This window comes from Asparagus officinalis, chromosome 1 (assembly GCF_001876935.1).
Source record: "Asparagus officinalis chromosome 1, Aspof.V1, whole genome shotgun sequence".
Taxonomy (NCBI): domain Eukaryota; kingdom Viridiplantae; phylum Streptophyta; class Magnoliopsida; order Asparagales; family Asparagaceae; genus Asparagus; species Asparagus officinalis.
In genome coordinates this window covers 127,966,323-127,979,482 of record NC_033794.1, presented here as the reverse complement: position 1 = coordinate 127,979,482, position 13,160 = coordinate 127,966,323, and the positions used below count along the sequence as shown (strand labels likewise).

Genomic DNA, 13,160 nt, shown 5'->3' with positions numbered 1-13,160 from the left:
TCGACTCGGAGGATGACTAGAAGTAGTGGCACGAGAAGGTTGGGAAGAATGATTTCTAAAATCCTGACTCCTATAAGATTGATGGGATTTTGATTCATCTAGATCCTGAACTAACGCGTAAGCTTTTTCAAGGGTGTCTACTCCCCGAGCAAAGAGTTCGGTTTGCAGATCATTTCTCAATCCAGCTCTAAACTTCGACAAGACTTTCATTGGCGCCTCTTGTTCAATGGTGTTGCATCGAGTGAACAGTTCATCAAATTGTGCAACGTAATCTTTTGCGGATTTGGTGCCTTGAGTGAGACGATGCCACTTATCTAGCAATCGATGATAAAATGATGGCGGAAGGTATTTCTGTTTAAGTTCGTTGGTCATTTCTCGCCAAGTGGTAATTGGTAACTCACCTCTAATGTGCCTCAACGTTTCGAGGTTGGTCCAATATTGGCAGGCGGGTCCGGTAAGTTTCATTGCGGCGAACTTGACCTTTCGGGGTTCCGTCAGGGCGTACCAATCAAAATAACGATCCATGCTCTTCAGCCAGTCCAAGAAAGCTTGTGGGTCGAGCTTGCCGTCGAAAGTTGGGGCGTTGATCTTAATACTCCTTAAGTATTGCGCATCCGGATCAGGTACTGGTTGATGTGGGGGGCGCTGACCAATGTTTCCATAGCCTTGACCTTGCAGCGGTGGGGCGATATGTTGATAACCTTGATCTGGCGGTGGTGGAGTTGCAACACGAGCTTCTTCGAGCCTAGCAAACTTTTCGTTGGTTTCATTTCGGAGATTGGTTAAACCCTGGACTACGGCACCTAATTGTCCTGCTAGCTCATCGAGTTTCTTATAGAGTTCGGAATCGCTACTGCCTGACATACTGGACTCACTAGTCGACTCACTTGACTCTCCTAAGCGATAGGGTAGACCGGTACGAGTGGGCATGCACTAAATGCAATGAAATGAGTGGGTGCAAAAAAAAAAAAAATTTAAATGAGATGACTAATTTTTTTTTTTTTTATTATAAAGACACAAATTTCCTAACCTAGAACCGGGTGCTCTGATACCAAAAATGATGCGAAACAATGTGATGCAGGTATGAAGATTAACAACAGCAATGCTTCGCCAAATCAGCGATCGATCTAGGCAGGAAGCTCATGAATAAAGTGTAGCTTTTGATGGGTTTTAAGCAAAAGTTGCAATGTACTAAGTTCAAATCTTTGTAAATGATCCAGAAAATAAATGTAATGATTCGTTCTCTCAATACAGTTCAAAGTGTAATATTTGGATAAGTAAAAATACTTAGCAACAGATTCGCTCGCTCACTTAGTCAAACTGATTACAGCACAAATACGATCGATAGTAATATTGATAACAACATGCAAGCAATAGCAGTTCCGAAAATAATTGGGCGAAAGAAAGTTGAACCTTCGTCGGGTTGAACTGGTTCGACGGGAGGATCCTCTGGAGGTGGTTCAACGACGCCAAATATGAGGGGTGGAAGCTCTCCACCGAGGGCGGCGTAATTCGGATGGAGTGGTGTATCTGGATGGAAACGCCGATGCCACGAACTGATTCCCAAACTACTCTCTACGCTGTCAACGATCTGATGAGTCACACGCTCAACGTACTCGGGCACGCTCTCGAATGACTGATAATCAAACCACGGGGAAAGCTGTAAATCTGCGATGCCGGTCTCTGGATCTAGCACGATTCCGTCATCTGCATCAGGATCTGCCATACACCATCAATTGTAAAATCAGGGATCAAATGGTTGAATCTGACTCAACTAGCTTCAACAACTCCGGATTGGGTCAAGTGGGTCTGGTCCACACTTGACTCAAATCAAATGGGTTGGTTGAGTGAATAGGGACTCTGCTTTAAATCACTCAAGCCAAATAGTCTTCAATAGGATCTGGATCTGAGGACAAGCGGAAAAGGGGGAGCAGGAACGAATCGACGCTCGACGAATGAGGACGGCGCTTGAGTCGGGATGGACGGCGTTCGGATCGGAGTGAGCGGCGGTCCAGGCGGCGGTGCTGACTGGGCGGGACTGGACGAGGAGCTCGAGGATTCTGGGCTGGCTGGTCGTCGTCGCGGGGAGAGACGAAGACTTCGTCGGCGATGATGGTTCAGGTGCGGTTGCAGGGGATTTGAAGGGGAGGCGGTCGGATTTGGGATGGCGGTGGTTGCTCGCGTCGGGGGATTCGGGCGGAGGGAACACCGGAGGCGGACGAAGGGGAAGGCCGTCGGTGGAGGAGGTGGTGATTGCTGGAGTCGACGGAGGAGGGCGGCGGTCCGGTGGTCTTCGGGTGTGGTTGCTGCGGTTGTAAGGGGAGGACTGTGTGGGTTTGATTGTTTGCTTGGAGGAGAAGATGAACAGTATCGGGTTTGATTTTCTTTTGTTTTTATTTTGTGAAGAGATTGACGGCTGATCAAAATCAATAAGCTAGGGTTTCACACCATTATTTAGCAAATCAATTTCATTCATCAGTGATTTTTTCAAACTGATTACATGAGAGTTTAAATAAAGCAAATTACAGTTTTGGAAAATCCTCTCAATCCCTCAAATCTCTCTCTTAACCAATTACAATCAATCAGTTGGTTAACTACCAAATAAAATCAAAATTCGAAATTCAAAAATTCAAAATTCAAACTAATTATTACAACTTGAAATCAAAACCATAGTGCTGAAATATTGCGCCTCCTGCGCTGATAAACTCGGCGAAAATCTCGTGTATGAGTCCGGATGTCCCCATCAAAGTGTGCCTGTACTCACTACAAATGTGTGTAATGTTTTTTTTTTTTTTAAGTCTTAAAAGATGCAGGAATCTATCAAGTTGGACTTAGGGTGTTTGGGAAGGCTTATTTTTTGTAGCTTACAAGTTATACTGGCTTTTAATGGCTTTTGGTTTTTTTGATAAAAATAACATAAAAACTTGCTTGAGTAGAATAGTAATTTGCTTGGTCAAACCTAGCTTTTTTAAGTGAGCTTATAAGCTAGTTTTTCAAAAGCTGGGGTATACCAGCTTTTTAAAATGGGACTTATAAGCTAACTTATTTTGCATTTTACCAAACAGGTATAAATAAAAAAGCTAGCTTAAAAGCTACTTTGACTAAAAAATAAGCCTCCCTAAACACCCTCTCAATCTATTGTCTGAGATAAAATTAATAAAATTAAAAAAATGGTAGCAGAACGGTGCAGTAATGTTTATCTTTCCACTACCTATCACAAGCTAGGATAAAAGAGGAAGGTTGTGTTAGGTAGCCATTATAAACTCTAGTCGAATCTTCATGATCTGATGGTGAAATGTTTGATGATGATTTTATCCTTCACTGCTTTCATACTTACAGGGAGGAATAAATTGAAGCTCTATCTCTACATGCTTTCGCTCTTAAGTGGTTCTTTCTTCGTGTTTGTGCAGGGGAGGTCCAGAGGGAGAGAGCTGCAGAGCTCTTAGACCTCCATCCTTGTGGCTTCAGGCCTCAGCACTCCAACAAGCTTGGAAATGAATTCAGACTCTTCACAAATTATGATCCAGCCGAGAGATTAGGTGGTTGGGAATAATTCACATAGTCAATTATCGGCATGCTACTTTGTTAAGAGATTGAAATTTGCTTCTGAGTGCCTTGAGTCAGAGTGGATCAGATGATAGCCTGATGTAAACTAGGGTCTCTGTTTGTAACTGGTCTTGTTGATCCAACAGCCGAGAAGACGTAACAAAGTTTTCCAGCAGTTTTTCGTGCGTGTCTTGGGGGTTTCTGATTTTCCCTCCTCTTGTGCAAACATTTTAGAGCCCTCTTTGTTATTGCAGAAATTATAATCAAATTGAATTTTAATGTGGTTCAAAAATGTTCTTTTTGTTTTTTTGAATACGAAAACTCTCTGACTCTGTGATGTTTGTATTCTCATATATTTTGATTCTACTGTTGAATGGAGGTCATAAGACGATGCTGCCTGAGCTTTGCTCGTTTGATGAAGAAGCCACAGAATTAGGCCATAATTAGAAGTTATCTCCTAATTTGCTTTCCATTTATAGTTCTATCTAAACCACAATCTCTTTAGGCTGTGTTTGGTTTGAGAGAAAGTGAGAGAAAGGAAAGTAAAGTGTGAGAGAAAGTAGGATTCTGCTGTTTGGTTTGAAAGAAAACAAAAATGAAAAAAGAAAATGAATTTCACTGCAGAAAAATGGGTTTATATTTTTTTCATTCCCCCTTTCTCTCCGCTGGCCTAGTGAAAACGAGGGAGAGCGACGGAAATTTCGCCAGACGCTGACCCCGATCTCTCGATTCTCGTCGCCTTGCTCATCGCCTCCAGAGATCTTCTCCTTGCTCGTCGCCCGACGCTGAAAGATCGCCTCCATTGATCGTCCCCCTTTCTCTCGATTCTCTTTCGCCTCATCGTTCTCCTCTCTCTCTCTCTCGATCAAACCCTAGTTCGACGCCGACCAAACTAGGGTTTCTCCAATCGAGCTCTCGTCAGCTTGAGATCGCGAACCCTCGCTCTTCTATGGATCGTTCATTGCCGATCGCGTAACACGGGGTAAGATCCGAAGGTGAGCTTCGATTCGAGCTCGTAATTTATTTTTGATCGTCAACTGCACATTTCTCTTGGATCTCTCTGTCAACATGAATCCAACTTCATCCGAGGTAAATTCTGCTCATATTTTTTTGTTGGTTTTGAAGTTTAATTTGTTGGTAATATCTTTGCTCATATTTTTATTCATACTGTTGATGCATGAAAATATATTCCATTAATTGTTTAGTTTAATATTTTCATGATTGTTGGTTATGAAAATATTTGGCTGTAGTATCCTATTGGTTTTGAAGTTATCAGGGCTGCATCCGATTGAAACAGGCCCCTTCTTTTGAGCACTTCCCTGTAGTATCCTAAATCGAATGTCCTGAAACTCCCCGGATCCATTTCGACTATGGTTGTGTTATCATTCGGGGACTTGCACTTGTTCTTCTTCAGGTTTGCAACGTAGGAACTAGCCATCAAAGGGTCCTCGTCGCCTTTTCCGGTGAAATTCTAGAGCCGGTTGCCGAAGGACGAGCAGTGCGCAACTCCAATTGTGTGCGCTCCTATAATGTACATACATATGCCAAGTATCTTTCAGGCTAGTTTTTATTTAATTGAAACCAGTCGATGTGAACAAACATTATAGAAGCTTATACCGCTTAGGAAAACTAGATCAGTTATGTTCAGTCCCTTGTTAGCAAAAGATGTCTGAAGAGAGCTGAAGTTGAACGAAGGGGCAGGGATCTGTGAATTAGCCTCTGAAGCAAGGGAAATCAAGCCTTCTCTTCGGCCGGTAGGAACATTCCAGAAAGGTCCTCCCTGCAATGAAAGAAAGATTTATAAAATAAAGAATTTGCACGTATATATGGCCATCTTTATGGTGTTGGTTGATACCACCCTCAATAATGCCAATAGTAACTAGGCATTTTGATAACTTACTAGGACTTCCATTTTTTCTCATCAACGCTTACTATGACACCAACTGCATCTCTGGCAGTGAGAGCTATGATATCTGCACAGGAGACGACACCGGGGCATTCTGCTTCCACGAGCGCTTTCACCGCAGATTAGTGGTTCTGGTCCTGTGTGTTTGTTTGCATTTTTCTGAGATGATACTTAGCGGATAATACATCTCTGTTATCAGATCTAATGTCACTACTGTCTATTAAATTAGGGCCAAATTTCGTTATTGTTTACTGTAGTTATTTAGTAAAATTAAAGAAGGGAAAACTTTTAGTTGAATTTGCTATAGCTTGTGACTTAACTTCACTTGTTATGGTGAAAAAATTTGGCTTGTGTTGGATTTTACTTTATATGGTGGTCATTTCTTTTGGTTGATTTTCCTAAAAACCTGTAGCTGACTTCATTCCTTACCTTATACTCCTTTATCTTACTTTTATTGACACACTTGTATTTGCATTCCAAGTTTAGGATATGCCAAAATGAGTGTGCACCAAGTACTTGAGTGTGTTCTATGCGCGTATGAGGTATGATTATTTCTCTACGAACATAAGTTTGGAATCTGAGCTTGACATGATAAACCCAACTTCAATCACTAGGGTCTTTTCCTGACATGAAACTGACAAAATCAGCATCGGGTATGAGACGTGATCTTACATTCTACATAATATAGAATAATACAAAGAAAAAAGAGCCAAGTTATGATCACTCACCTAATCGCATGCCCATCAGATCTCATCACCTAACATTAGCTTCCAAAATCCCTATAGTTTCAAATTAAACTGATATACAGAACATTCATGGATATTCAGCAGTCAGTTTATCTATGGTCTCCAAAATGCCCATAGATCACTTGCTTTTGCCAGATATTTTAAAAGTCAAAGAGAAGTAAAATACAATGACAATATCAGGTGAACATCTCCACATGCTCTATCCCCTTTTCTTTATGCTAGAGTTCATCCTCTGAGAACTTATGTTATTCACATTTTACACTTGTAATTGTAATTGTTGGGGTATCTTTACAAGTCACTTTTGATATATAATCAAGAAATTATTCTACTACATAAAATGATATCCACTTAAAATGAACATGGGAGGAGGTATAGATGACATGTTGCATATGTGCATGAAATTTTTTGATTCATGTTCCTTTGCTTGGTATTTCGGAAAACTGTATTTGTATGTAAGGTATGCACTGGGCTATAGCTTGCCGCCATGCTAGGTTTTGTGGGCATTGTCTTGATGAATATATAATATATCCCTCTTAAGACTTGCATGGTCAGTTTGTGCACACACCTGACAACTGCCACGGTCTCAAGGGAAAACTTTGATATTGTAGAACAAATGTGTGAACCTTACCATGTGGAATGGAGTCAATTGCTTCTGCAATTTGGAAGACCGGTCCTCGTTTTTACACAGAAGGAGAGATATTTGAGGACGAACAGCTTGTAGCCTACGACTATCTTACCGAGCTTATTGCATGTTTTATTATGTGATGCTTATTGATAAAGATGTCATGCTTCTTCATATTCCATTCCATGGATGGATGCTCAACTTGTTTAGTTATGTCGAAAGTTTGTGGCCTTGTTGCATAAAGAATGTTAAGACTTCATTTTATAGGTTTTTGATGTTTATATTCTACTTATTTGAATTTTTATTTGAATTAATTTCAGGGGATGAAGGATGTGAGATTGTTGTCTTGATGGGCTCACTAAAGTCAAAATCCAAGGATGTGAGATTGTTGTCTTGATGGGCTCACTAAAGTCAAAATCCAAGGATGTGAGATTGATGTCTTGATTGTAATAGACTTTGTTGGTTAGGATCTTCTATATGAAATTGATTGTAATAGACTTTGTTGGTTAAGATTTTCTATATGAAATTGATTGTAATAGAATTTGTGACTAGAAATGGATTATAGTTTATATTAGGAATATCATGACATTTACTTTAGATTTGTTTTGGTTCTTTCATTTATATTTCTTTCTGCAAATATTATGTGTGAGAAATGTTGTTCTTTAATTAGTGGAATTGTGAATTATATTGTGATAATTTTCTTACTCTTTTCCTCAGAAAGGTAACCAAACAAGAGAAAATGACTTTCTTATGAATTTTCTTCTAACTTTCCTTACAATATTCTTTCTAACCAAACAATAAAAAGAATATCATTTTCTTTTCTTTTTCTTTTTCTTTTCCTTTCTTTTTACTTTCTCTTTCTTTTTCTTTTCTCTCCCTTTCTCTCAAACCAAACACAGCCTTAGGGTTTGTATTTTTTCATGTTTTTTTAGGATTCATAACGTGTACATTTGTAGGATTTTAGAGGCTGCTTCTTTGAGGGGGAAAAAAGAAGAAGAGAGAATCCCTAATGCCATGTTTGGATTAGGCTTTTTTAATCCCAAGATTAATTTAACTCGCTATAGTGGGTCATAATAGTTCAACGGACTATTGTGAGTTTTTTAATAACATGTTCGGTTCAATTTGTTATCAATACTTCTAATATTTATGTCATATCTAGGAATTTATCATTGTAAAGGGGTATAAGATTAGAACATAACAGTAAATGCTCACAATGCCCTCTACATATCAGCGAAATATTTCAGGAGGAGTTTGCAATTTTTAGATTTTTAGAACATTGTTTGTAATTTTTATATTTCTAATGGGGATTGCTGATGTCAATTATCAAATAGGGGGTTTGTGTGCGGATTATGGAGGTGTTAGGGTCCATTGATCTCTTTTGATGGCTGATCCCCCAATAGACTGTCTAGCTTCCTGCAAAACTACAACATGTTAGAGGACTGGAGTTGGGTTACTCCAACGATCAAGTCAGTATTTGAGCTTGAGTGGAAAAGTAATATATAGAGAGAATGTTTTTTTAGCAAGAGATTGCTTCCCCATGTGCTGCAAATAGTCCCTCTATTTATAATAGGTACAGAGGGGTAATTTTGTAATTTTGGCTGAGTCTAAGCAGACTTGCTTAGTCAACAGTTACTTTACATGTGTCAGCTGTGGGTGACACGAGTCACCTTTATGATCAATGTGATGGTGGCAGAGAAAGCGTGTTGCCGATGGAGTCTAATGAGTCATAAAGGCTATGGGGGCTAGAGCAATGATATTCTAACAATATAATTAATGTGATGAAGATTAGCTGTTGACGTGGGACTCGAGGATGATCACCTTTCGACCTGGCTTGGGGAGAAGGGTGCACTCGGGCTGGCGAGAAGGGACGACTCGTACCACCTTTTCAGTAGACCTCGCAAGTTGTTGACTTTGCCTGGCGAGAAGAGATAACTCTTCTTTTTGTTTGTCTGCATTGAGTTGGGGTGTAGTCTGTTTGGGACACGTGTTAATGTTAACAAGTTGAATGTGATTAAGTTTGTTTCTATGGCACAACAAAGATGTTTGTAATTTTCAAAGTGGGGATTCGTAAAATGAGATGATTAAAGTGGACGAGGGAAATGATTGGTAATGAAAAACATTGATAACTTTTAGAAAGTTAAGCGGTGATGATGTCATTTTAGATCTAATCCCGAACGAAAAGCAGTCCCAAAACTATAATAACACCCATCTTCCCTCATTATTTAGTCTTAAATATCTGGACTAATTCATTTTTAATGGACTAAATAGTCCCACTTAATATCCCCTTAAAATTTAAAGGATAAAGGGTTATTGACTAAAAATAATATGCAATCCGAACATGACCTAAGTAATAAGATTATATTTAACTGCATAAAAGATGAATTGAGGTAGGCTTAGTAGAACTTGGTTGAAAACAATTAGAAAGAATATGATAATAGTTAACTTAACGGATGATATGATCCATAATAGAACAGCAGCCGAACCAAAATTTCGGAATAAAAAATTTGTTTTTTGTTTGTGTATAAACCAGTACTCTTTTCTGTCCATTTAGTTGAGGCACATACTTATAATTATATGAAAACTGTTTGAATGTACCATCAGATGAAGAATTCAGTGAATTTTCTCATTGAACATCATTTGGCCATACGATATAAAAAAAAAGGAATTATATGCCACAACGTTAAGTCTCTTCGTAGAACCTTGTACTCCTATTTTGTACCTTTGCATTGCTTAAAAAAAACAGTGGGGATTGATCGTCGATCCCTTGTATCACTATAATTCTAAGGGGAAATCTTTTTTGGGAGGAAGAGAAGAAACTGGGAAGGGTACTAGTTAGTCCCACATCGAGAAACTTGGACCCCATTCTGTAGTTTAAATTACAACAACCAAGCCCCGACTGACGCCGAGCTCAGTAGCGTGAGCTTGTAACCGAGCGGGGCATTAAGGTGGTGTGGACGTTGGGTCTTGTTACTGGGCCTGGGTGTGCAGTACTCTCTGCTGGCCCGCCCGTTCCTAGTTGGGCAGTGATGCGTGTGGGTCTAGCGAAGGCTGGGCTCACTCGTTTCTTGAAGAGGAGGGCACCGCGTCAGGCTGGTTTCACAGAGCAGCGAAAACCTCCCGCTCTCAACGGTGGAAGGATCACGGGCTGCTGTGCTGTGCATCCGCAATAGGCCCAGTTACAGTCCACCAACGAACCACCACTTTTGCCATTTTTTTTCCCCATAAATTTATTTCGACCTTTGTGGCAAATTAAACAGGTAGGCTCTCTAGAATAAGAATGGCTTTCCACACCTTAATTCTAATTTCTTTCTGTCAATTACTAGCATGTTAATAGATTTGAGAGCAGGGAAAACCGTAGCCTTTCCCTCGAAAGAAAGGCTCATAGAAATTAGAATGGAATGAATTACTCAAAACCAAGAGGATTCTGATGCTACGGGTATTTGCTTTGATCATACGGGATATCCGGAACCAAAAAAAAAAAAAAAAGTCGTAAAGCTTCCTCCTCCAAAACAGTTCTTAGATGATCATTGGTTCAGCACTCCAACGCATACTTTGTATCGGTGCAATGACAAAGCATAACGTAGCACAGCGCGATAATTGGTTCAGCACTCCCAACGCATTATTTGTATCGGTGCAATGACGAGCATAACGTGGCACAGCGCATCTTGCATAATCTTACAGAAAAACAACCCAACCCAGCATCTTATACGCAGTCAGTTTTTCTCAATTCCGCTTTCATTCGGTACAACTTGCAACCTGGTTTCAGCTCCGAGCACGCTTAATATATACAAGTTCAAGCACAGCAAGCGAAGAGAGATCTGCATAAAAGCAAAGGTTGCTGCAAATCACCTTGGCAACAACCTGAAAAAGAATACTGATGCAACGTACCCTTCAGGGGCTCATTTTAGTTTGTGAAAACTTGCAATTTTAACTACAGGTACACAATTCATAAGAGAAAACTACAGGTAAAGATGGAGCCTGGGAATTTAAATTAATACCTCAAACAAAATTTGAACATAGTTTAACAAAGTGTCATACAATGAATTTGCTTGCAAGTTACACCAGGGCAGAGTCACTTACTCTTGACCAGAGAGGTCCAATGCCCTGGATCTACTTCACACTTCATGGATCACACCAAATTTTCACAAGGGCTTGTGATAAATATTTCCTTCTCTCACAACAGGAGAATACTCGGGAGTAGATCATTCTACAGGAGTAAATCATTCTATAACTAAGTTCTATCATAGTAACCTTGAGATCGACCATAATGTCTCGGAGTAGAGTACCCATTAGAGTGCCTGCTATGATGTCTGCTCGCAGCATGAGAATTCGGAGTTCCCATGAATGATTTTTGCTTGCTGAAAGGAGATTGAGGAGTAGAATAATACCCACTGGAAGTTTTAGAGTAAGATTTGTGGCTCTTTGTAGTCGGGCTTGTGTGAGATTTCCAACGGTTAGCTTTCTCATGTGATCGTCTTGATATTTCATCTGGATCATCAACGATCCAGCCACCCTTTATCTTGGACTTACTGCTTGATGTGTTCCATCTGTCCTCAAAATCATCCTCATAGTAGAATGTCTTTTTCTTGTTCTTACGTGGCTTGCCAAACTCATTAGGCACTGATCGGAACCCCAAGGATTCTCTATTTTCATCAGTAGGTCTCCATGGAGTCGAAGATCCACTTTCCCATCGGTCAAACTATACAATAATTTCAACAATATTATGAGGGAACTTAAGCAAAAACATTCAAATAAAAAGGATTCTTTTGGGTACATATACCCCTAAAATCATGCATATTTGCAAAACTACCCCTCAAATCTAAGTATTGCAAAACTTCTCCCCAAATCGTTCTGTAACCTTTCCCAGTTTCCCTCTAAATTGAAGATATAATTAGCCTATCAAAGTTGATGATTTGTTGCTTTGGGGGTATGTTTTTCCAAAGTTGATTTTTTTATTAGTTGGGGGGTGCGGGGTTTTTTTTCTTCTTTTTGTTGGTGGTGGTGGGGATCTAACCTTCAAATTGTTTGTGCAGCCCCGTGCAAAATGCCCTTCTTCACCGCATTTGAAGCATACAGTCGAAGATGTAGAAACATCAGTCATTTCTCCACGTCGCTTGGCACATCCCTAAATATTTTCACAGAAGCCAAGCTCAACTTCAAGGGCGGAAGAATCAGCAAAATAATATAATGAACCAAGATAAGAGGAATGATCCAACTTACAAGACCGGTATGCCCAGTTTGGGAACAATTATAACAGGAGACTTCTCTTGGACTGTTATCAACAAAGTCCACGCAACAAAGATGACCAAAATTCTTGCAAACATAACATTGTATTTCCTGCCCAATCAAAGATGATTAAAATTTTAGAGTAATACCCCATGCACAAGTTCAGAACTTGAAAACTTTCAACAATAGTTATGATGTGCAAAACTGAAAAGGAAAGTTGCATACTATTATGATACCAAATTGACAGATGACATCTTATGAAGTATAGCAACCGAAAGGAGAGGGGACTGTAAAAATAATTATAAAGAAAATCGTGCTAAGAACATTAATAACCTTCAGATCCTCAGGTGCATAGTCATTTTTGCATGATAGCATCTCATGTCCTAAATTTCCACATCGTAAGCAGATAACGCAATCCTGAGAAATATGTTTGTTCTTCTCTGGGCAGTTTTTTGCAATATGGCCTCTTCTTTTGCATATAAAACAATCTTGTCCCTGAAATAGATAAAACATATATAGGTCATATTGTTGGGCTTTAGCCAACTGAGGATAACATAAGCAGAACAATTTTCACTCACAGAATATTTCAAATGAAGCAATATTTGCTGGAAAAATATTCAAGGTAAATAGTTAAAAATAAAATGTTAAAAAAATTTCATTCTAAGAGGTGTGTTCTGCTTATCCTCCAGATTGATATCCTACATATATCTCCTTCTAACTGTTAGGTGACATAGGACCTTAAGAGACCTGCACTGTTCTGCTGTGTGAGTATGGCATAAGTATCATCTATCTTTCGGAAGGTGGACGGAATCAATCCCAACATATTAATTCCATTGTCAGGAAAAATAGCAGATACAAACTCTACACTATCTGAAATAGTAGGTTACATGATTTTATAACTCCTCACATCACCTCTTTCACTTGGTTCTGAGCTATATGAGGCGGGATAGCAGCAGCAGCATTGGGTGCAGGGTCCACAGCATCGTTCCTGCATTGTGAAGCCCGACATACAAAGGGATTTCCACCATTTAGCTTTCCCTTTACTAGCCCCCCAAGTCCAACTCCATCCAATTTCATATGTTATGATCAGTTTCAATTAAGATCTAAAATCCTC

General features: G+C 39.6%; 2 protein-coding genes and 1 pseudogene across 2 annotated transcripts in view; 1 reads left to right on the top strand and 2 right to left on the bottom strand.

Moving 5' to 3' along the window:
• The window catches only part of LOC109841447 (protein-lysine N-methyltransferase N6AMT2), a 16,129-nt gene extending 12,230 nt beyond the window's left edge, over positions 1–3,899 (top strand). Inside the window, exon 4 of the mRNA XM_020410442.1 lies at positions 3,411–3,899. Within this exon, the coding sequence (XP_020266031.1) occupies positions 3,411–3,553 (143 nt within the window). The 3' untranslated portion in view covers positions 3,554–3,899. The remainder of the gene's footprint in view (positions 1–3,410) is intronic.
• On the bottom strand, positions 4,649–5,574 carry LOC109841572 (annotated as a pseudogene).
• The window catches only part of LOC109841374 (protein AIR1), a 5,606-nt gene continuing 3,215 nt past the window's right edge, over positions 10,770–13,160 (bottom strand). The window contains exons 4-7 of the mRNA XM_020410350.1: positions 12,380–12,541; positions 12,041–12,157; positions 11,835–11,945; positions 10,770–11,519 (exon numbers count right to left, since the gene is read on the bottom strand). Coding sequence (XP_020265939.1) covers positions 11,052–11,519; positions 11,835–11,945; positions 12,041–12,157; positions 12,380–12,541 — 858 coding nt within the window. The 3' untranslated portion in view covers positions 10,770–11,051. The remainder of the gene's footprint in view (positions 11,520–11,834; positions 11,946–12,040; positions 12,158–12,379; positions 12,542–13,160) is intronic.